Source organism: Furipterus horrens, unplaced genomic scaffold (genome assembly GCF_987537825.1).
Source record: "Furipterus horrens unplaced genomic scaffold, mFurHor1.1.pri manual_scaffold_7, whole genome shotgun sequence".
In the NCBI taxonomy this organism is placed as follows: Eukaryota; Metazoa; Chordata; class Mammalia; order Chiroptera; family Furipteridae; genus Furipterus; species Furipterus horrens.
The window spans coordinates 134,248,789-134,273,559 of NW_028327177.1; the positions used below are offsets into that span (position 1 = coordinate 134,248,789).

Below are 24,771 nucleotides of genomic sequence, written 5' to 3' on the forward strand. Positions count from 1 at the left end.
AGATGGTATCTCAATAATACCACTTGAGCTCCTGAATCAAGCTAAGCCTGAATCCAACTCTGTCTCTGGGCGTCCTGTTGAGTAGATGAAAATATTCTCCTTTCTCTTTTCCATACACAAATCTGGGTTGGATTTCTATCACTTACAACCAGAGAGCTAATGTTCAGTGCAATGAAATATTTTTGTACTGATTGGTAGATAGCTGCTGCCTCAGGTGCTCCCATCCCACACCCAGCTGTCCTGGTTCCTCCTTTGGGACTCCCCTTAAATTTTCCAGGACCCAGTAACTTTCTGGAGGCACAGGGGGACCTCCAGAAAGCCTGCTTTAGCGATATGGTCAGTCCTGGTGGGTGCCCTGTTCTAGGCAGAGTATTAAATGTTTTAATATCAGCTGTGATACCATCCACAAACATTCAGAGGAATACAAAACTTTGTCCCCATTGTGATCATATTCTACTCCCTCCCCACTCCCCGCCATGCTTGCTTCACAATAATTTGGTTCAACCTCCTCAAGCTCTTCACCCACTTGCACACCTCCTGTGTCTGTTGCAGTTCCTATTCCTTTCTCTAGAATTCCCTTTTCTGTTACTCTCTGTTGAACTCCCCCTTTTACAACTCAGAGCAGAGGACAAAGTCCAAGACAAAAAGGCCACAAGTCACAGTAGCAGATAGTAACTACTTCTATGAAAGGGAAGGAGAATCTAAGCTAAGCCATTAATTTTTTTTAAATTATGAGACATACACAGAGAAAAGCATATTAGATATAAATGTCTAGCTTAACCCATAGCTGTAACCCAACATTCATAAAGAGAACCACTGAGGTGAGGAATTAGAACACTGCCAAAGACCCAGGGATAAATACCTCTTCCCCCTAGTGGTAACCTGTACCCTGACTTCTGTGGTAACCAATCCCTATTTTCTTTATGCACCCTAAAACAATATATTTAATTTTGTCTGTCTTTGAACCTCATTAAACCATATAGTGTGTATTGTCTTGTATCTGGATTCTTTCACTCAATGTTATGTGTCTAAGATTCATCTATAGACTTCTATAAGGCTACATCCATCCATCCTCATTACTGCATAAAATTGCATTAAAGAACTTAATTTATCCTACTGCTGATGGATATTCGGTTGTTTCTAATTTGGGCTCATTATCAACAATGTTGATGAGAAACCTTGTACATGTCTCCTAAAGCATGCATGCGTGAATTTCTCTAGGTTTTATACCTAAAAGAAGAAAAGCTGAGTCATGGGCATATGTGTCTTCAACGACTCTAGTGAAGTTACACTGTTTTCCAAAATGGTTGTGCCAATGTATGCAACCCAGCAGTGTATCAGAGTTCCTGTTGCTCTACACTTTTGCCAACACTTGATAATTGTTAGGCTCTAAAAGTTTTGCAGATGTAAGGTGGACCATATAAGGTGGATCAGCAGATATAAGGTGGACCATGTGAGGTGGACCAGCTCTAGTTTTGTAATTGTATAAATGGAAAGTCTTACGAAGTGATCAAATACATATCAATGAACTGACTCGATCCTTGTCATTATTGCAGGAAATATCCCAAAAATTAATAGAAGATCATGGCTATCATTAAGACCTTTTATATTCTGTGTTGTCATACAAACTCCTTGGTCTCCATCTTAAGACCTGCCACATGCCTGTGGTCTGACCATTCTCTTTGAACACCCTTACTCTGTTCACTGCATAAATCCGATGAACCTTTTGGGGCTTAACTCCCATTATCTCTTGTGCTTAGAGCAGTGCCTGTCACATAATAGGTACTTAATAACATTTGTCGGTTGAATTAAAGAAAATATTGGCTGTACCTTTTATCTCTCAGCTCACCTTTCTCAAAATATCTCTTTTCTTTTGATTATACTATAATTATGAAGTCCTGGCCCAAGTGAAATGTTAAAACCTTCCTCCCTAAAGTCTGACTGTGAGATGTAGTCGAATAGGCTCTAAAATAGATCCCAAAGCTGCCTCTTTAGCTACACAGCAGAGAGGTCTGGCCATTGCAGCTTCAGAAGAGTGTTTTTGTCCTCTAAACTGACGTGTACCACTGCATTCTACAACATGAAGTACAAGGGCTATAGCGAGTGTCCATTCTGTCCCCCCTCCCACCAATTTTATGAGTGGGGAAATTAAAGTTCAGAGGTGAAAGAGGCTGGCCCTGGCCAGCCAGGCAATCAGTCAGTGGAGGAGTCAGGATTAGAACAAGCTCCCAGAACAGTGCTCCTTTCCCCCCACCTCCCGAGCCTCAAGCTCAAACTGCAAATATCAGAAATCCTGGAAGTGAAGAAGTGATTTATGACATATCAGTATCACATGCTTTAGAAAAAAATGATGCTTTAAGACATAACATTGGTCTTGACATACCTTTAAAAATATTAATTTTAATGGCTACCTCAAAGAACTTTCATGACACAGACCACAGGTGTTACCCTGGGCTGGAGCAGTTGTCTGCAGCTCTCAACATGCAGTCATGCAAAATCCTAAATAACATTGTCAATCTCTACATGGTGTTTCACAGAGGACTGCCTTGAACCTTCAGCAATATCCTTGCTGTAGATCTCTGGAAGTTCCATTCCTGAGAACTTTGTCTCGATAAATGGAAGCTCCGGTCACAATCAAAATAAAAGGACCAGAGACAAGTTCTGGAAAGTAAGGGAACCCATAATCTGATATTGAAATTCAAAAGGGGAGTTACAGTGGAGATGCTCCTGGCTTCTGACTCTTGTTGGTGAGTGGGGGCTTCCCCAAAGACGGGTACCAACTGCACTTCCTTGCCCAGTTCTGACATTGTGACCAGTGGCATGCATTGGTAAGGTGGTAGCTGGGTGCCACTTATAGTGGTAAAGAGTTATCACAGAGCAGAAGGACACATCAGAACTGGACATGTCTATGCTGGAGTGTCCTCAGCAGGGTGCATGGGTAGTGGCTTCCTTACTAGTAGCTTCTCCTTCATTTTGTATTGAGCTAGATGTGCTCATGTTGACTTGATCATTGAGGCCTCTAGTGACACTGTCATAGGATGGTGGGAAAGATGTGGCAGATACAGTTTCAGATTTATCTGGGAGTGCACAACCCTCAATTTCCATGAATGCGTCATCTGTGAGCGATACAGCCTCCTCCTCAGCCCTGGGCACACCTGGGGGTTTGGAGATTGTCTTGGAGTGATGCAGCATGTAGCTGCGATAGGCCTTTTGAATGACAGTGGCTGAAATGTCTTCTTGCTTCCACCGGAGGGTGGTGGCTATTGGTTCGTAAGATGCTTTGGAAAGATTAGTTGCCATAAACTTCTCCTCCATATTTGCCTTCAGGGAATCCAACTCCCCAGATTCTCCCAGAACATTTTTGGTGAAGGCAAAGAGGATGTCCAAACAGTGAATCTTATCTCCAGGGACCAATGGCAGGTCCATCCGGATTAATATATTCTGATTGGGTTTTGGGATTCGCAAGGGGCCAGAGAGGGTGTCTGCAAAGTCTGAGAGGGCAGAAAAGGTTATAAATTGGGTGGCCTCTGGGTCGAACTTCTCCCAAGTCTCATAGAACATGTCAAAGTCATCCTCGCTCAGGGGCTCTGTGCTCTCCTCCGTGGCCACATTGAAGTTTTCCAGAATCACTGCTATATACATGTTGACCACAATGAGGAAGGAGATGATGATGTAGGTGGTGAAGAAGACGATGCCCACAGCTGGGCTCCCACAGTTCCCCTGGGTGCCATTGCTGTTGGACAGGTTGGGGTCGCAGTAGGGGGGTCCTGTGTTGAGGATGGGGCTGAGGAGGCTGTCCCAGCCAGCCGAGGTGGTGATCTGGAAGAGGCACAGCATGCTGCTGGCGAAGGTCTGGAAGTTGAACATATCATCGATGCCAGCTTCGTGCTTGACGTGGGGGAAGCTGGTCATGCCGAAAATGGAGTAGATGAACATGACGAGGAAGAGCAGCAGCCCGATGTTGAAGAGGGCAGGTAGGGACATCATGAGGGCAAAGAGCAGCGTGCGGATCCCCTTGGCTGCTCGGATCAGCCTGAGGATGCGGCCGATCCGGGCCAGGCGGATGACTCGGAGGAGCGTTGGGGAGATGTAGTTTTCAAGTGATGTAAGAATTGCAGAAAACACCAGGCCTTTAAAAGAGAGAGGAAATGATCTAATTAGTGCTCCCAACCGTGAGCCCTGACACAGTTGGCTGCGATCACGCTCCCTCATTTTGGCCTCAGACGAACCTCTGTGAGCAGCTGTATTCTGGTACTTTATGCCCTCTGAGCCTGGCACGGTAGTCGGCATAGACCCGGGGCCCAGGAAGTGCTCATTGCATAAATTCTCTCTCTCTTTCAAGTAATTTTCACCTTTCCTACCATGTTCTTGTTTTTTCCTCTACCCAGAATATCTTCTTAGTTAACCTTCATGATAAAAACGCTGTCTTCTGCAGCACAGTTATGGGAGTAATTGCACCATATTCCACATGCACGCAGTCCTTTGTCTGTTTCTGTCTATGACACAGACCCTGCTCTTCCCTGAGAACTCAGCCTTTGGGTCATGCCTTGTCCTCCACCCTGGTCCTGTTCTCTGTGATGGCCAGGACCCCCACCCCCACCTTTGTGATTCATCTCCCTATCTCCTACTGAGAAGATAGACTAAGTTCCTGGCACATGGTCCTGTGGATAATTGTACAGAGCCTGGTATTAATTATAAGGGGGCCTGAGGAGTTTGGCAACTTGCTGACAGCTACAGCAGAATGGCTTTGAATGACCAGCTGTCTGCATAATGGCTTTTATTTGTTTCTTTCATTTCCAGCTGAGTTAGAACTCTCTATTAGGGTCTGGAGATGGGCTTGTTTAAGGTCAGTTACAGCCCGCCCCAACTAGGAACAAGGTTGAGAAGATGAAGAATGCATATGTCTCCCTATCTGGTAACTAATTTAAAGATTTGTGAAGCTTGGTTTTGGGGAACTATGGGACCTGTTGGGATTACCACAGATTACTCAAGGCCTTTAGATAAGATATGACTCAAAATCTCTTAGGACAAATGGTGAGGGGTGTGGTAGCAAACTCTCTTTCCTTCCCTTGACCCTCTTTTCTTACTTGCCTTTTATCATATAAACATGGGTAGTCAGTATGTGTTGGAAGGAGGAAGGAAACAGGAGGAGACTTGGGAAATAATTATAATTTATGATTATAAAGTCTTAATGAAAGCCCTCCTACTAATGTCCACTTTAACTGGGACATTTTTCCATAACATGGGGTATATTATATGTCTGTAATCTCCTTAGATTCTTCCAGCCAACTGGTCTACCTCTATATCAAAGGAGAATGAGTGTTCATACCTGTAACTTTTAGATACTTAATACATGTCTTGCTGGTGGGAAGGAAGAAAGGAAGAGGGAGGGAGAGCAGAAGGATGGACAGGTGGAATCTGTCTTTCCCTTGTTTTCTAGATCTCTCTGAGTGATTTCTGCCCAGTGACTGGTATTGCTGTGTAAGTCATAGGAACTGGTAGTTAAAGTGTCCATATGATAGAATTGAGTACTTTAAGTATATTTTATTTCTATAATACTGATATTGGAAATCACATAAGGAGGTTGCCTTCTCTAATATAAAATTAAAATAGATTTCAGAGTCTGTCACTTTGGAAAACAAACAAACAAAAAAACCTCCCACAAAACATAGCAGCACCAAGAAAATAAAACATAATGAAAAATAAAAATACATTAAACCCCCCAAACAACCAAACACAACCCAAGGCTGTATTTCAGCACCAGGGTAGGGAGATTGGTCAAGTGCTGCCAAGTTGTATTTAGATGCTATTAGCCTTTGATGGTAAATCAATGGAAAATTAAATCTACAGCTATGCCCTCACATGAAAAATAAACAGGTCATGCTGTAATAGGTCAGAATGTATTTATAATGCAAAATAAAGTTGGTGTGCTGGGATTTGGTCTTTATAGGACCAAACTTGGGCTAAACCACACAAATGCCAGGGATAGTCTCTTGGTTGTTTGTGAGAAACTGCTAGTTTATTAGAACATTAACCTGGTCTAAATTCAGCTCCACCATTTACAAACTGTATAACTTTGCATAACTTTCTTAATCTCTGAGACTCAATTTTAAATGTATAAAATAAGGATCATAACATTCCTTACACAGGGCTACTGTGACAATTCATAGAGTCCAGCCTAGTGCTCAGAACTCAGCAAGCACTCAATTATGATGGCTCCATCTTCCACTTTAGCTTCTGACTCTATTCATTTTCTCTGAACACCTTTGGCCCCACAATACTGGGTCTCATTCAACAATGCCCAGACTAGACCATAATTGCATTGATCTCTTCGCATTGATCTCTTGACTTTTCTGTCATTCATATTCCTTAAGTGGAGAGTTATCAGAGATTTAATTTTAGACCCTTGACTTAAGAATCTTCTTTGAACAATCTCCTCCTTGACTTTCCTCACTCAGTTGGCAACCCACCTCCTTTTCCAAAAAGTATTTTATGACTCACTTCACATCACACCACCCACTCTCTGATTTGAAGATCATAAAAATAAGGCCCACTGGAAACTCCATCATCTTAGGTTCCCTGGAGGAACAATAGTTCCCTATCAGTCCCAAAGTTCTGGCAACAGCTGTGTCACAATAGGTGCCTGAAGACACTTCATGACAGCAAGGAGAAGGCCAATGGAACCTCTCCATTTGCCCGAAAGGCCCAGGGCCATTTTAAGTCCGCTGCCCTTGGAAGGTAGCAAATACCGGATTCCTCTAACATATAATGTGTTTAAATTTTTTTGTTGGTTGTCCCTTTGGTTACAGCCAAAACAATCCCAAGCAGAGGCTGGGCTTCCCCACCTCACGTGATGCCCACTTACTCCCAATGGAGAGGATGACGACAATGAAGTCAAACACGTTCCAGCCATTGGTGAAGAAGTACTGCCTCAAGGCAAACATCTTCATGACACACTCGCCCGTGAAGACAGCCACGAAGAACTGGTTGATTTTGTTAAGAATTTTTGTCTTTTCCTCACTCTGATCATCGGTTTCCACCATCATGGTGATCATGTTGAGGCAGATGAGGGCCATGATGATGATGTCAAAAGTTTGTTTGGTCACAATGTCAAAAACAAAGCCCTGATACTTGTTCTGAAAAATCAAGAGATAATATGTCAGGGTCTTTTGGCCAACATAATCTGGAGTGGGTGTGTTCTCCATAGATGGGTTTTTAAAGTCTGTCTCTTTGGTCTCCCTCACACTCCACATCCAAAGAGATGCCAAGTTCTGTCCAAAATCTCACTCTTAGTTAATTCTACCTCATTTCCTCAATTCAAATCCTCATTGCCTCTCCTGCCTCATAAAGTCACCAGGCACTTTGTCCTCGTCCACGCTCTTCCCTCTATCTGCAATGCCCTTCCAGCCTGTCTCTTGGCTACCCAAATCTCAATAGGTTTGAGTGATCCAGCTCTCTTAAGCCTTACTTCCTCCAGGGTGTTTTCTTTGATCATATTATACCACGTCATCCCGCCCCCTTCTTTGGGTTCCCACATTCTTTATAGCCAGTCTTGAGTTCTAGCATTTCATGTATGCTTCCCTTCTGCTCTACTAGACAATGAAATTTTAAATATAGGCGTCATGTCTTATTAACTTTGTGTTCCTTTAGTGCCTTGCATATAGCAAGAGTTCAAGAGCTGCTTACAAAATTATTGACGTGAAGGTAAAGTTAGTGTGATGGCGCAATCTATTCCTGCAAATGTTCTCTCTACCCCTGGGGCTGTGCAGATGTCTAAGCAAGTACAGGTACAGGGCATGGGGTCAGACCTTGGTTGTTTGCATTCTTCGAAAGAGACACAATGTCCTGAATAACAAAGAGATCATCTATATTTGGCTACTTTTATGGTGTTTTTAAAGTGCCTAGTATGGCTCTCTAGTCTTTCCTGTGCTGTTAACATCATATTGTTGTGAGACTGCTTGATCTGAACTCTGTTTTCTACCTATGACCTTCTCCTGAACCCTTTTCCTGAGCTCTCTAGAGCTCACCTGACTTGATCTGCAAACATCTACTCTTCTTTAGTGGCTGCTTATTTTTCCCCACCTCATGCACTCAAGGGCTAGGAGGTATTTGCTCCTCCTGTGTCTTATAAAGTTCTTTCTCCTTAAAGCTTGCATCATCTAGCTAGCTCACCTTCACCTCATCATCATTGCTGCCATTCACCAGCCTCCTGGCCCCCCTGCTTCATTACCAGTGCGTGGCCACACTTGGTCACCCCTGGCTATTATGTCTTGGTTCCTTAGCTAAATATCCAATGACCTAGTTGTTCCTAATTTAAAGAATTAGGAACACTCTATTCTCTCTCCATTTTCACACCAGAAGTTCTAGAAAGAGTTGTGCGCAATCATTGCTTCCCATTCACTCCTCAATCCATTCTGACATAGTTTTGTCCCTATGCTGCCGCTTCAAGTGTTCTTGCTAAGATCACGAATGACCTCTGTAGTGCTAATTCCAAGGACCCTTGTCTGGCCTTGCTTACCGAGTCCTCCTTTCCTGGTTTTCATCATGTCTTAATTTCCTGGTTCTTTTCTTGATCTTCTACTGTTCTAGTTGAGTCTTCTTTATCTAACCTTTAGGTGTGAGAGTTCCCCAAGTCTCAGTCATAGTTGCCCTTTGCTTTTCACCCCATTCAGTCTCCCCTGGCAATTTCTCAAGCCTGTGTGTTGTTATGTCTGTGTTTTTTGCTAATTATTTTTCTGAATCACTGGACTACAATCTCCACAAGGGCAGGAACTTTGTCCATCTTACTTAACGCTCTGTTCCCCAGTATCTGCATATTACCTGGCACATGACAGATGCTCAATACATAGGTGAATGCATGGATGACAGAACAGACATCTCTGTTACCCACACCTTAAATAAAATTATAAAGCCACTCCTCTAGGGCTTGAGTAAATTTAATTATGCACAACAGGCACTTAATAAATGTGTACTATGTGCAGAGCTCTGCACGAGTGGCTTTGAGGGAGGAAGAGAGGAAGCTGTTAGGAGTCTCACCAGGAAGCTTGCAGGAGCTGCAAAGCAAGCAGAGAGGAGAAGGGCTGTAACAGACTGGCTCCTACTTTCTGCTTCATGGTGGGGATGAGTTGCTACCCTATTGGGTTAGAACAAAGAATCAGACCCAAGTGGGCCTGGTTCCAGCCTAACTGCTGGCTCAGATCTTTGCTGGAGTGGGAGGGGGGTGTTGCTGAGCCAATAACGGCTTCCATTTCATCACTGAAAATGTTGAAAAAACAGAGTCTCTTCATGGCCACATGACTTCTAATTAAACCGAACAGACAATAACATTGCTAAGTTCCAGGCATTGAGTTTGCTCTGGATATTCAGGTGCTGGGGAATGCAGCAGCTTGATGGCTGCTCTTGGCTTGGTCTGTGGGCAGGGATCACACCTTTGCAGCAGTCCTCAGTGCTCTCTGCGATGATGAAGTGGGTGACTGATGGTGTGATATTATAGAGCCTATTATTTTCCTATAAAGCGGAGTATGTGAAACCTGCTTTTAGTGATTTCCCTAGAAAAGAATGTTACAGAATAAAATCTCTCAGCCTCATGGAAGACTTCGTCTTTGTTATGGTTGAAGCACAAGGTTAGAATGTGGGCTTCACCAGAGGTGATGAGTGGCATGTGTGTGCACGTGTAGGAGCACCCTATGTTATTCAGATTGGCCATGCTGACATGCCACCCATGCAGCTGTGGGGCAGAACGCCTGTGCCAATGCTCTGCTTATCTGACCAGCTTGACACGTTGGGACTCCTATGGGAAGAAGGGGGGCATTCTAGTGCCAATCATCTGGTGCCAGGGAAGCTGGACCTGGGGAGGTGGGTCTTATATGGCAGAGGGAATTTCTCTTTTTCTTTGGGTTTCTTTCATGGTTCTGGACTTTGAGGAGGACAGGTGACCAGGCTTGTGCCACTGGGTGGTGGGTGCTAAGATGTTGCCTGCTACATGGATACCAGCCAGGAGCTGGGATGGGCCAAGGCCTTGGGCCCTGGATTGAGGGCTGCCATATGCAGCTGCTGCTGGGGCTGCAGCATCCCTAAGACTTCAGAGTCTTGTCTGAATGTCCCATCTTTGTCCCATTTATGCTGAGGGGAATCAGGAAAAGAGTATTTGCTGTTCTTGGGTGAGAATATCAAGAAGAGAGCCATGCTCCTACACTAAAGCTAGTATAGTATTGATAGTTAATTAGTAACCCCCTCCCCACCCCCTGCCCCATCCTAAGGGATAGTGAATCTTAGGAACACAGTTGGGCTATGGTCTCGCTTCCCTTATCCATGTGAAGAACCCTGCCCCCGCCCCTCCATGGCCAGCCTTGGACATCTTGATTGTGGTTTAATTAGGAAAAATGGTGATTTTATTGCAGGTCTCCCTGCCCAACTACCAACTTCTACCCCTGTTGAAGTGCCTGGAGTTCCAATTTTAGGTTCCTACCTTTGTATTAAGGTAGTGTTCTCTCCACGGTCCCTTTTGGGAATACAGCCCACCCTGTCCCAGGGAACTTGTCCTCTTTCAGAGGAGGAAGCTAGGATGGTCTGTGGGATAACTTGATGAGAGGGGAGAAGCTGAGATGTTATAGAGAAACTGAGTAATTTGTAGGGGAGGGTCACAGAAACCGTCATGATATTTCCAAGGGTTGCTCCCAGCACAGAACTCCTTAATGTCTGGTTCAAATGTGGATTCAACATCAGTCCAGTCCCCAGTAAAGGCCAGTTGCTTGTTTCTCAGTTAGTCTGAGGACTCTCCTCCTGCAGCACTGCTTTGATTCTGATTGGCTGGCTCAGCCTTTTACCTACATATTTTAATTTTGAGCCTGTTCCTGCCCATTGGACTGGTTGACACTTATTGTGATCTTATGGGGGATTTGGGAGGAAACTTCTGTCTCTACAGTGGTCTGAACATCCTATCATTCCCCATTGTGACGCTTCTTATCAGAATTGAGAACAGTAATGATTTTATGAACACCATTTCCAAGTAAAGTGTGTCAAAGGTTATAACACTTTTTTCCTCCTATAAATGTTTTCAAGACTCTGTGCTCATGAATATTTTAGTAGCATACGCAAATCCCATGCCTTGCTTTAGATATCCAAATGTATATCTTTCTAATTCATTTAGGGAAAGGCCTCTTTATTGAAGGCCCTTAAACTCTGCCCTTATGTGGGGAAGGCCTACTGGGATGGTGCTGTGGGCAGTGCCTGTGGTTTCCTTCGTAAATGTTGCATCTTCACCCCAGCAAGTTTATATAAAGGGACAAGATGCCGATTCTATTCATAGGAGTAGATGGCTCAGAAGGTCTTTGAAGAGATTTGGCTGTACGCTTGCAACACAGCAAGACTCCCACTCCCAAACCCGTTCATCCATTTCCATCAGGGGCCAGCCAGAGACCTGGTGCATCTTCTGGCAGAGGCCTGAGAAGAACTTAGATGAAAGCTCTGTATGCTTTGGGTGCTGCATTTAACAGGAGAATAAAAGGGATGTCTCTCACGGTCTTTGCAAAGAAAGAAGTCAAAGTAGAGTACAGCCCCAAGTTTTGGTCAATTTTTAAACGCTAGAATGGGATCATTTTTGATTTCTATTGTGCCATCTGATCATGATCTTCACCAGCCCAGCATCCAAGGGGGTTGGGTTTTGGTCATTTCCTCTCTGTCTAGCTGAAATATGGGGGAAGGCTAGAGATCCATTACAATATAGGTCATAATGCATAATCCCACAAATGTTTCATCTCAGGGCTCTAACCACCCTTATTATCACGTAGCCTAATGGACTCTCAGTTCTGTGCTTGAACCCTGAAACTGTGCTACCCTAAACAGTCCTATCTGGAGTAACTACAGAAGACATTTTCACTGCATAAGACCAGAGTTGCTTCTTCTAGACTCACACTTTGGACCTGGGAATGCCCATTACCTTTATCCCTAAGCTCAACCTAAATCTCCTCTCCACAGAGGGCCCTGCCCAGGCCCCTACTCCATACAAACACAGGCTGTCAGTCATAGACATGCTCTGCTAGGGGGAAGCTCTGGGGCTCACCAGGGGCCGGGGGATGGGCTTCTGGGGCTTCTTGGAGCCCAGCTTCTTCATGGCATTGTAGTACTTCTTCTGCTCCTCTGTCATAAAGATGTCCTGTCCCCCTAAGTACGGGAAAGGATAACACATACCACTGTTATTAAAACAACAGGAACCCGCAGGGATACCAAAACTATGCTGGAGGGGAAAGACATCTCAACTTTCTCTCCGTTCTGTGGAAATACATGCCGGGATCAGGATCAAGCTGTGTCCTGCCCAAGTGCCACAGCCAGGGACAGAGCCAACGGGACTGAGCCTCAACTCTGACTCACTGACGGGGTCTCTGGAGCAAAGCCTGCTTCTCATCTCCAGGAACCCAGAGATGCTGCATGGATGAAAGTGGGGGTGGTGGTTTGGGAGCAGGACCCAGCGAGAAGGCACAGGTCGGTTCAAACCTGAGCCTTGAATCCAGTCTGCTCATTCCAGTCAAATCCACTGGTTGCTAGAATGATACTCCCCGCCAGGGGCAAGAGCTTCCCTCAGGGCCTTCAGGAACAAAGACCCTGGGACCCAGCCCTTCAACTCCTTCCTGGAGAGGAGGAGCTGAGGACAGTGATTGCCTTATCCAGGGGACTTTGGAGAACCCTTGATTGGTTCTCTGAAGGCCCTGCCACTTGCACTGCCTTCTGCTGTTACAGTGCTGGAAATTCCACCATTGAAGATGCCTTCCCGCCTTAGGATTGGGTGTTAGTTTTCTTTGGGGGCCATTTGAACCTCCTTCCTTCAACTCCTTGCCTTTCACTGCCCGACGACGTAATTTTAAAGCCTCCCATTTCAATAGCTTCTTTGTATAAATCAGTCACTGCAAATGCTGCAGGAAGGGGCTGAGATCTGTGGCGTTTGGGAGATTCCAGAAACTTTGCGGACACAGAGGACTTCCTGGGAGGATTGGGGAGTCCTGGGAGGGGCCCCACTGAGAAGCCTGGATAAAGAGTGAGCACATAAAGTCTCTGGCCCCCGTTTGGCTGCTGGCTGACCTCACTCTATTCTCTGACATGGCCATCTCCATGCCCGGGCCCAGAGTTCTGCAGCTGTAAGGAGGAAGCATTGTGTAGAGGACTGCAAAGCTTCTGAGGCACTGATGCCACCAAGCGGCACTTCACAGCTGTCTTGCTGGGCCCTCTAGGGTTCCCACAGACCCCTCCTGCCCCTTCTCATCTGCAGAACCCCAGCCAAGGACTTCCTGCAGGTGGGATGCCAGCCCCACTAGATACATATTCTAAATTATAACAGTGATGCTTTTCCTCTAGTGCCTATTGTGTGTTCAGCCCTAAACACAGTGCTTTTTGTACAGAATTTTATTGACCTCTCACCAGAATCGTGGGGATAGGTATCATTAACCTCATTGAAAGGATGAGAAAACCAAGGCTCAGGGAGGTTTAAGAAATCACCAGGGTCAGCCACCCAGCAAGTGGTTGAGCAGGGAATGCAAACCCAGGCTTGTATGATGTCAGAGCCACTGCTGTGCTCTCAGCTCTGTGCCACGGTCTCTCCACATGACCCCTCGCTTTTTTCTGGATCTTGGTTTGCACGATTCTAAAACGGTGCCCTGTCTACCTCAGGGGTATGGAGGGTATTAAATGAAAAAATAGCATGAGTACATTTTATATGTTTAATAAAACTGTGAGAAGTTGCCTGGGATTGGGTTCCTGTTCACCAGCATCAGCACCCATGGGGCAGGTTGGGATTCTACCAACATGGGCATTCTGGCTCTTCCTGAGGCCTCCCGACTCAGTGCCCTGATGTCAGGACTGCAGACAGAGTCAGCAGGTGCCCGAGTCCTTCCTTTCCTTGTTGCTATTCCCCAAGGGGTCACCTGGGACACACCCAACACAGCTGGTTTCAGCCAGGAGAACCATGCCTCTCTGGGAGAGAAGATGGGGATCCCAGGCAAGTCGCAGGGGTGGGGTGGGCAATACTGATACAGAGAAATGCAACTCTTTCAGCAGCAGCCCAGAGAGCAAACAGGCAAGGGCTGTAACCAGGGGGCAAAGGTTAGTGTTGGTGTTAAAGGTCAAAACTGGGCTTCCAGTCAGGCATGAAGGGCTGTGAGTAGTGTTGGCTGTAGTCATGAGGCCAGGGGACACTGCAGAAACACCTGAACCCCACTTATCTTTTTCTTCTGTTGATTAAAGTTGTCAATGATGACCCCAACGAAGAGATTGAGTGTGAAGAAGCCACCAAAAATAATGAAGACAACGAAGTACATGTACATATACACGCTGCTCTCCCACTTGGGCTGCAAGTTCACCTGTGAACAGACAAGGTGGGGCACAGGGAGGAGGGGGTGTCTTAACTTTTGTTTACCTCAAAAGCTGACCCTGAGACAAGGACCTGAATGCAGGTGGTTTATTTGGGAGGTGATCACCGGAAGCAGGAGTGATGGAGGGGGAGAGGAAGCAGGAACAGGAGAAGGGCAGAGAAGCGGATGTGGTGAAGGAAGCCGCCATCACCAAGGGCAGCTGGCACTCCATCCTCTGGGGACCCTCTAAGGCACCGTGTAAACGCACCACAGGACTTGACCTCCAAGGGACAGGGAAGCTGGAGCATTTATCCACAGGCTCCCAAAATTATCTGTGAGGGTTGCCCCCGGGGCACATTAAATCCCTCGCCCTTGGGGGAGGGGCTGCTGAGCCAGCTCTGAAGCAGGGAAGAGAGTCAAGTCTCAGAGGGTCACGAGCAAACTCAGAGCTGGGCTGAGAAGATGGCGGGGCTTGCGCAGTGTTGCCACAGCGGCAATGGTCTTACCTCAATAGCATTATTCTCCTCCACCTGGCTGCCAGCGACAGCAGCTGCTCCCACCCCTGCCCAAGGAGTGCCCTCACACACAGTTCTTTATCTAGTACTTTCCTGGAGCAGAGGAAGAGCTTCAGAAGCCTGAGGAAGGTGCGTGGAAGGAGCACAGGCCAGATTGGCTTAAATGGCCAACAGCGGGCTAGCTAGTCACTGCTCCAGTGAGAGACAGTGCCAGGCTTCTGGGCGGTACCAAGGCCACCTTCACTCCAATTCAAATAAACTTATGTGGGCAGGACACCCAGAGGGGAAGGCAGTGTTGGGCCAAGACTCACCCCTCGGGCATCGACAGCTGCATACATTATGTCCATCCAGCCTTTGAAGGTTGCCTGGAAACAAGGAGCAGAGGCTACTCAGTCTTTGCCTGTCCATCTACACTGGGTTCTGTTTTGATTCACTTATTTGTTTTTTTCATCGAGCATTGGGGCCCTGGAGCCAGTTCTGACATGTCTCTGTATCTCCCTGGGTAGAGCACAGGGCTTGGCACACCATAGCTACTCAGGGATTGCTTGTCAAATGAATGCATGAACAAATAGTGGAATGCAGGAACTTTTGGGTACCTGCCTGATAAACGTATAAGCAATTACATTAACACTTGAATGGATGGAGGACTGAATGAACACATGGACGAGGGCAAGGGATGAAGAATGAATGAATGAATGAATGAATGAATGAATGAAAGTATGAATGTGGTTGACTCATCATCACCAGCATTAGCTATCACCACAACCGGGTACATAATTTTTTACCCTCTAGGGGTAATTTGCAGAAGACTGAACATATGGCTATACTATGTCTATTTTGTACACATAATGAATTCTAACTCATTACTTGATACAATCCCATTTCCTATATTGGTCTAATTGCACCATGGGGAGATTGCACTCATTGGGAAGGCCCTCTGGCCTCATGCACCTACTGAGTGTCACCTTCTCCATAGCATCTTCTGAAAGACCCCAGTCCCCCCATGTTACAGAGCAGCAAAAGGACTCACCACCTGCAGAAGCGCGAGGTAACCCATTCCAACATTATCAAAGTGGACCTTCATGTTGACCCAATAGAGGCTGCCAGTGTAGTTTTTGAGTGTACAGTCAGATTCATTACTCACAACATTCAAAGGCATAAGAGAAAAGCCTTGGTTGGTGGTGTTGATGCACCTCCAAAATGTCCCTGAAAAGAAGTTCATGCCCATGATGCTGAAGATGAGCCAGAAGATGAGGCAGACGAGCAGCACATTCATGATGGACGGGATGGCGCCCAGCAGGGCATCCACCACCACCTGGAGGGAAATGCAAAAGGACCTGGAACCCCACCAATGCTCCACCCCCCTTGGCAGGATCCAATTGCTCTCTACACTCACTCAGGCTGCTTCATGAGCCAGTGGCCTTTGGAAGCAAGACAAGTGGGTTCATTAGTGCAATAACTCAGACTCAGAAGACTGAGAGACACAGAACAACTGAAGGTGGGTCTAAACCTTCTCTAAGCCTCCTTCAGGGTGGCTTTCAGGGTCTTCCCTCAAGACTGAGGCAGTGGGTGAGTTTACAAGCACATACAGACTCCTAGCAACTTGCTTTATTGTCCTTAAATACAACACACGGACATGGTGTCTAGTATGCTTTGGTTAAGAATCAGTGACAACCTCAATCCATACTCACAAACGTGTCAGTTTGTAAAGTAGCAACCTGGAGATAAAGTACAATACATATCAAACTATTTCAGTCATAAGCCCTTAGTGTTTGTAAAGCTACAAGTAAATTTTAAGTCCACTTTTGTTTCTGAAGAGCTGATGTCTTCTTTGAGTCAGCGATGGAGGAAGAAAGCAAAACCTCACTTCCTGTACCAGGAGACGTTTGTAATAATGAGGAAGGCGGGGTGCAGAATTAGCAGTCCCTTGTCCCCATGCCCCTACTCAAGGCAAGGGCTAGGCTTGTGAGTATTTCCCCCTGAGGAAGGCCGTGAGGACAAGGTAGCAGCTGATAGAGATATGTAAGGAGAAGGATGCATGAAAGGGGAAAAGTCCATAAGACCCATGACTGTGGTCGGTTGGAGAGAAGATGCTTTCTAATAGGTGGTAGCTGAGGTGCTGAGCTGATGATGTCACTCCATTCCAGTAGCATGTCAGGGAAAAGGCTCATTTGTCATGGAAAGATGAAGAGCTTGGGGGGTCATCTTGACAGAGTGGGAGGTTGGGGCAAGGGATGCTTGTGGAACCATGAAGCGGGGTCACCAAAAGTAGAAGTGAAGTTCAGATGTGATCTTGGAGGTGAGAAGGAGCTAGAGGCTCACAAAGGGACCCGAAGGGGAACTGGGAGGGTCAGGACACAGCAGTACCACCAACATCCAAGCAGAAGTGACTACCTGGAGCTGACCTGCGGGGGCAGGGCCTGGGGCTCAGGGTCAGGGCTGTGGAGGGCATGAAGTGGGGAGGGGTACCAAATGTTGCAGACCAGAGCAATTTGGAGATAGGTCTTACCCGCATGCCTTCAAATCGAGACAGAGCCCGCAGTGGCCGCAGGGCGCGGAGGGTCCGAAGGGCTTTGATGGGTAACAAATCAGAGTAGTCCAGGAGCTTCGCTATGAGGCTCGTCAGTGAGATCTGAGGGCAAGCAGAGAGCAAAGGCATCACTCTCAGATTCCAGAGGGGCGGTCCTGGTGGAAAGAGACAGGAAATGCCTCTCACCCCTATTCTGCCTAAGCCATTGTCCTGGCTTCCAACTTATTCTAGATTCCAATGAGAGTTCCGGAGAGAATCCACTCTCTTTCCTTTTCTTAAAGACTTCATTCATCACTTACCTGAATCTCTGGGGAAGAAAAACCCAGTCTCCTACATTGGCAGCCCATGGTATGTAGGTGGCCCAGCTCCCAGTGTATTAAATCCAACTTCCCGTCCCCTTCTAGGGGCACCAGCTGGGCCCCAACATCCTTGAAATTGACTTTCAGAGCTTTGGCATGGTGATGTCTCTTCATGAGGTTTATGTGAAAGTTTATTTTGAGGAATATAAAGTTAGTTTCGATTGTATTTGCTCAGAAAAGCAAGGTGGAAATTGCCCTGATCTGAGTGGGGTCTAGTTCTCACTTGATCCCTGATCAGTTTTTTTTTTTTTTACCTTGGGTCGGTGCCTACTTAGTCTAGGTTGAACTTTCACCTCTGTAAAATGAGAGAGTCAGACTAAGAACTCCAAGGCCCTACAGGTCTGCTCTGTCATTGTGACTGGCATGGGTCCATGGCGTCCAGCTTTGACAGACAGCTGAGACATAATGGCTGAGTTCTGAGTTCCTGTTGGTCTGTTAGTTTTTCAAAGGATTGCAAAGGACACCAACTGATATGGAAAAATGGTGACACCTCCCAAGAACTCTGATCTTGCTGGAGACTGTGAACCTAGGCTAGGGCTGAACTCAGCCTTAGCTAATCTGGGCCATGAGATGAGGATGTACACCAGAACTTCAGAAGGGCAGGGTTTATACTTGGGTTATAGCACCTCAAAAGATGCCCATTCTCAGAATGGGTGGCATATCCCACCAGGATAAAGAACTGGAATGAAAAGGACCCCCTTCCTTCATCCATGCAAGGCTCCAGATACCAGCAGGTTGCACCCAACTGCATGGCTGACAGAGGGCAGGGAGGTTTGAGGCCAGCTCTATGCTGGACCCTAGTTAGTCTTTTTCTCAGCACCCTAGGAAGGTTGACTCATGTATACAATCTGCAGCCGGGGCAACCAGGGGCTAGGGCCTCTCCATCAGAGCCTGACTACCCAAGCCCAGCTCCACTCCCACCACTCAGGCGACTTAGCTTCCCTGGTCCCTGGGCTCCGGTATTGCATCCATCTCATCCTTTCTGTGCTGCAACTCTGATACGCTCTCTACTCCTTAGCCTGTATGACACAGCCACGGCCCACCTTTCCAATCATATTTCACCGATATTTTCTACCCAAATCAAATTGTTCCCTAAATGCACATGTCTGTGCCTTTGCTCAGGGTCATCTTTTAACTAAGATTGCCCCCTCCCCCCAGTCCTCTTTGCATCTCAGTGCTTCTGCTCATTTTAAGCCCTATACCTAATGCCACCTCTTCAATGAAGCCTTCCTAACCACACAGTGCCCTGGGTGGAAGCAGGTTCATGTCTCTGTGTCCATAAAATACCAATAATTTCCAGCAGTGCTCACCACATACCCCCTTGTAATATGGTTATGTATCCCTGTGTGTCTTATCTGCTGGAATATTGAAGTGTAAAGTCCTGGGGAGAGGGAGTTTTAATTTTTTGGTTTTTATCTCCCCAAGAGCACTTTATAAGTCAATCTTATGTTCCTTAGTTATAAATAAACAGTTGATGAATTGAAGGAAAGATAGAAGCATGTTAGGGTGAATTGAAGGAAGAAAGAAGAATAGCTGGGTGGAAAGTTGAAAATGGTTATATAGAAAAATGGATTAAAGGATACAAAGGGGAATAATATAGATAGTTGAAAGGAAAGATGAAGAAAGAAAGCAAAGAATAAAAATTTTAAAAAGGAGTAGTAGATGGATGGGATGGTTGGCTGGAGGAAGGATAATGGTTGGGTAAAATGACTCATGGATGAGTGGAAAGGTAGCGTTGGATAGAACAGATAAATAATAGAGAGATTAGAGAATGGATGGAAGGTTGACTGGATGGATAAATGGGTGGATGGATGAGGGCTAAATGGACAGATGGGTGGAAGAAAGGAAGGATAGGTGGACTGATTAAGTGAAGAATAGAAAGATAGAAGAATGGATAGATAAATAGAAGGGTGCTGGGATAGGAAGTGCATGAATGAGTAAAAAGGTTAGATGATTGAATAGCTAGACAGAAGGATGGATTGAAAGATAGGAAGACAGAAGGACTGAGGACCAGTGGATAAATGGATGGGAGGAAGACTGGGAAGAACTGATGGGCAGAGGGGAAGAAGAAAGAATTTTGAGAATGGGCAGATGGGAGGAGGCAACTGGTGGAGGGAATAAATGGAAGAAGGTTAGTGGATGTTTGGAAGGAAGACAAAAGAATGAACGGTTGGGTAGATGGAAGGAGGGATGCATGGAGGAAAGAACGGATAGTCAGATAATCACATTTAAAGCAATCATTACCGAAGCTGGTGAGACCTACCTAGGTTGAAGTGGTTGTACCCCTAAAAGGGGGGGGAGGGTAGTCAGAATAAAACATTTTCCATTCGGCTATGGATAATTATTTTATGTGCACACTATTATCACCTAGGGCACAGATTTCAGGCCTTACAGCTAATCGCTGTGGCAGAGTGGCCTGATGCTGCTAGCGCATCGGTATCAGGAAAGAAGAGAGCGGAGTGCGCAGACCCCATCCAGCTTCAGGAGCCAAGCCCCAAATACAGACATATTTCTTGACACCTCTGACGTGCAGACCTTGGTGCTGGTGGCAGTTGAAGTGGGGGAGGCAGAGACGAACACGACACAGGTCTCCCCCTGGCTGCAGGGCCCCTCAGTTGTGCACCAGGGAACAAAGAGCACAGGCCGCCATCTTGCAGAGCCAAGAGGGCAAAGGCCCGGACAGAGATAGAGAATTGTAGTGGTTAAGACAAGGAAGGGTCACTCCCAGCTTCTGGTGGGTAGGCAGGCTCTTAGAAGACTTTATGGAGGACGAACTTCTCACAGCTTTGAGGAAACAAGTCTAAGGTGTGGGAGGCACTTGGTTAAACCCCTTAATGTGAGCATTAGTGGCCACAGGTTAAGTAAGGTAAGGCTGACATATGAGCTTCAGCTCATCACCTCTCCGAAGGGACCCTCTTTTCCTTTTAGTGCCACTGGGGAGAAGCCAGCAGTGTTAGCTCAGTGGTTCTCAATCCTGGCTGCACATTGGACATATCCAGAAGTTTCCCAAAATACTGAGGCCTGGGCCCCACCCCACCAACCCCATCTGTACCCTGGGACCAGGGAGATTTGAATCTGTGGGAACAGTAGTGTTTGTTCATTGTACTTTTAAGAGATGCCCAGGTGATTCTAGAGTGCAGCCGGGACTGAGGACCGAGCCAGCAGGTAGGCAGATTCTCTGTGCTGGGCTGTCCTCAGCTCCCCACGTCCAGAAGCATCATAAGACCTTGGAGAGCCTCATGTGCCACCTTGCTTTAAATGTAAACTACAGAGGACAGTAAGTGCTCTTTCTGGACGGAGGCCCAGGAACCAAGGACTCACCTGAGGGTCACCGTTGTACCCAAATCATGTACTGCTTGGATCTTACCATTCACAAGAGTACATGGCTATTCTCAGACCCCTTGCTACATGTGCAAGACTTTTCTTGAGTGTAGCCCCCAAGGGCCGGGCCCCCAGGCTTTTTGGGGCAACAACAGCCATTTGTCAGAGGTGAGGCCCCCAAGCCCCCCGCGTGCCCACTGAGCTACTCACATTCACAATGAGGAAGTCGAGCCAACACCAGGTGTTGGTGAAATACTTCTTGAAGCCATAGGCCACCCACTTGAGCAGCATCTCTAACACAAAGATAAAGGTAAACACCCTGTCGGTGTAATCCAGCAAGGCCTTCACGTTGGGCTTCTCGTCAATGTAATAGTCTTCAAAAGCCTGGAAGGAAGGGAACAGAATGGCAGGCTGCCTGGACTCACAGCACGGGGGCCCAGTGGTGGGAAAGGACCCCACCAGGCCTGCCCTCAGCTCCTGGGACAGTTCTGGTAACCAGCTTGCCTGTGTGGTTTTGGTGGCTTTGCTCTGACATGGAGCAGCGGAGGAGATGCTGTGAAATACAAACCTGGCCTTCCTGAGCCAGTGGGGACACGTGGTCCTGCTCATACTTTGCAGGGGAGCTAAATGCAAGTGAGAAAGGAACCCTTTTCGAGTTGGGTTTTGGAAGTGGACCAAAGGGATGCTTGCTGTGACTTAAAAATAAAAGCATCAAAGGATGTTCATGGCAGTTCACAGAAATGCAAGTAAGAATCGCCCATGAACCTCTGAAAAAAATATGTTGTATCTCACCAGGGATCAAGGGAATGTAAATGAAAAGAAGATCAAGTTTTCTTTTATCAGATTGGCGAAGATAAACAAGAACAGGGAACCCTGGGCTTGGTGAGTGTGGCTGTGGAAAGAGGCTAGTTCCTCTCCTACAAGGCCTGTGGGGAGGGAAAGTCAGTTCAGTCTTCTGGAGAGCCAACTTGGTCACATGTCTCAAAGGTTGTAGAAACCTGGGAATTCTGCCTTCAGGATCTTAACCTAAGGACAGTATAGGTCCTGGCGTCCCCTCCAGATCCTGTTTAAGGAGCCGGTGGGCGCACCCCTCATCTGCTGTGAATGTTGGCTGCTATCTATCTGCTCCTGGATGCCCCACTTCCTGAGGACGTGCCTGGGCTGAAGGAAACACCCTCCACCTTAGGAGGTTGCCTGCCTCCTGGGTGGGGCGGGGGTGGGGGGTGGGCAGCCCAAAGCCAGTGATGACTGTGGTAGTTTAAAAGGCTTCAAGGTGGGACAGCTTTGTGGTGCCCTTTCCGCTTGGGAGCTCCCGTGGGATCGGGCTGAGGCTGGACTTTATGGAAACCCACATCTTTTCCTTGTTTGTTTCCCTGTTCTCTCCTGCTTCTCTCCCAGACTCCCCCTCAGTGGCCCCCACCCCCAAACAGCACAAGAGTCCCTGCTGCCGGTTCTGCTTATAACCAGACCTCAGAGAGGAAAATTATTCAAGGGTGTAACTCCATAGACTCTTCAATGATCGTTATAAGTGATCACAGAGATGACTTAGGTCAATGATGACACATTCCTGGCATGGACCACCCGGCCACCAGTCTGTGAGATAGGATGAGCATCCTGACAGAGAAATTACAGAATGCCTAAGTGTGTAATGTGTTCGCATCATGCGCCTGAGGAACATGGGAAGGAAGAGTACTGAATGTTTTCAAAGTGAGATTCTCTTTGAGCGATAGGAAAATGGGTGATATTTTTTCTTTGCGTTTTCCTGTAATTTCCAAGTGGGTTGTTTTTTTTTTTTTGCACTTTACTCTGTCAGATGAAAACTCCTGTTATTTTCTCAAAAGTACTCAAAGTAAAAGCAGAAGGAAGACTAAATCTGGTGCCAGCCTGTTCTGCCCCTGGGGGAGGCGCCGGGGAGGTGAGTGGGGAGCAGCAAAGGCAGGATCCGAGCTCCATGCTGGGCGGGAGCAGCCGGGGCACACGGAGAAGAGAGTAGAGAGAGGGAAGGAGCCGGGGAGAGGGGAGAAACCAGGAGAGAAGGCACAGAGGAAAGACAAGAGCCAAAGAGGTGATGATAAAAGCACCCAGGCAACAGCAAACGTGGTTATTATTTTCATCAGGGAGGACAGATGTGGAGAAAGAACTGCCCATCAATGTGGCCTCTGCACCCAGCCCTGGACTGAGACTGCTATGCCAGGTGGACAGTCACTGCCCTGTGCTGGGACAGTGGGCACCTTTGGACGCTGCCACACCTCTCCACCTCCGAGATGGCGGACCAGCCCTGCTCCAGGAAGCCCTCTTCTCCCTGCTGTCTGGTCTCGTTTTCCTGCACCTGTCAGAGCATGCCATTGCTCCTGGATGAGACAGAGGGACACACTAAGTGCCCTTCCTGGGAAATCTGGCATTGAAGTGGGTGCCCAGTCAATAGGTTGTTTTCAGGGAGTAAAAGACACACGAGGACCCAGACAAGTGAAAGCACTTGGAGCCGTGAGCCAGGGGAGTAGGGCTCTGGTCCTCCACTTAACTAACAAGCTGGGACCCTGGGCAGAGCCCTTCTTGCCTTTGGACTGTGACTTCCTCATCCATAAGATGCGGGCAACTGGGGATAATGAGTCCCTTCCTGGGTTGACATTTACCTTGGTCTTTTGGGAAGATTCATTTATTGTATAGTGACATTAAGCCATGATACAGAGAGAAGCAGTCTTCCCTGTCCTACAGAGCTGGGGATTCAGCAAGAGCCTTAAATGTCTCCTCACTCAGAATCTGTTCTGCAAGGCTTTGTTATTCAAAGTCTGGGCCGACACAGCCTCAGCCTCACTTGGGACCTTGCTGGATATGCAGATTCTCAGGCATGGCCCAGATCTACTGAGTCGGGACCTACACTTGAACAAGCTCCCCAGGTGATCCCATGTTGAGAAGAGCTTTGAACACATAATAGTAATATTCACAAGCGACTTGACAAGACAAGGAAGGATGATCCTCTTTGTACTAGGCTTTCAGAAAAGGCCAGTGTGTTTGGGCGTCAGAAGGTGGCTTTGGGGGCTTTGGGGTCAAGTGAGAGCAAAGTTCGGTTTTCCTACTGACAAGCTGGGTAACCTTGGACAAGTCCCTGAAGCCCTTCGAGCGTCCGTTTCCCTGTCTATAACGTGGGATGGATGCATACACTCACTGACTGAGACAGCTGCAGCCAGGTGTAGCAGCTCATGCCCTGGGCATCTCAAGCACCTACCGTGCCCTGCTGCCGAGGGGAGCCCACGTGCAGGGCTGCAGATCTCCTTCCAGCCACAGGTTGGGGACCCGCACCCCAGGAGTCACAGGGACCCACCAATGCAGCTCTAGAGCTTTGGGGTCATGGAGACCCCCCTTGGAGGCACTGGGGCAGGAATGCCGCCTTCCCTTACCAGAGACCCACTGCTGAGCAGGATCATGAAGATGATGAAGGTCTCAAACCAGCTGTGCTCCACAATGCGGTAGCAGATCTTGCGCACCTGCCAGCCCACGTCCCATGGGAACTTGGTGGTATTCACTTTGCAGCAGGGACAGTGGCGGACGCAGCCTGTGGGGAGAGGTGACTGATGGGAAGTGATGTCCCACTGGGAAAGGAGGAGCATTTTTGCTTCAGCCCTGCAGGGAGACCACTCTGCTGGGAAACCTGCTCGTCACCTCTTTGGAGAAGAATTCTTTTCTGGGATATGAGAGAAGCGGGGTCC

At 47.2% G+C, this 24,771-nt stretch overlaps 1 protein-coding gene across 1 annotated transcript in view; it reads right to left on the reverse strand.

Moving 5' to 3' along the window:
• Positions 1-2,412: 2,412 nt before the first annotated feature.
• The window catches only part of SCN10A (sodium voltage-gated channel alpha subunit 10), an 80,477-nt gene continuing 58,118 nt past the window's right edge, over positions 2,413-24,771 (reverse strand). The window contains exons 19-27 of the mRNA XM_090284524.1: positions 24,463-24,617; positions 21,275-21,448; positions 17,364-17,486; positions 15,885-16,169; positions 15,166-15,219; positions 14,211-14,348; positions 12,062-12,166; positions 6,866-7,136; positions 2,413-4,130 (exon numbers count right to left, since the gene is read on the reverse strand). Of these exons, the coding sequence (XP_090140650.1) occupies positions 2,923-4,130; positions 6,866-7,136; positions 12,062-12,166; positions 14,211-14,348; positions 15,166-15,219; positions 15,885-16,169; positions 17,364-17,486; positions 21,275-21,448; positions 24,463-24,617 (2,513 nt within the window). The 3' untranslated portion in view covers positions 2,413-2,922. The remainder of the gene's footprint in view (positions 4,131-6,865; positions 7,137-12,061; positions 12,167-14,210; positions 14,349-15,165; positions 15,220-15,884; positions 16,170-17,363; positions 17,487-21,274; positions 21,449-24,462; positions 24,618-24,771) is intronic.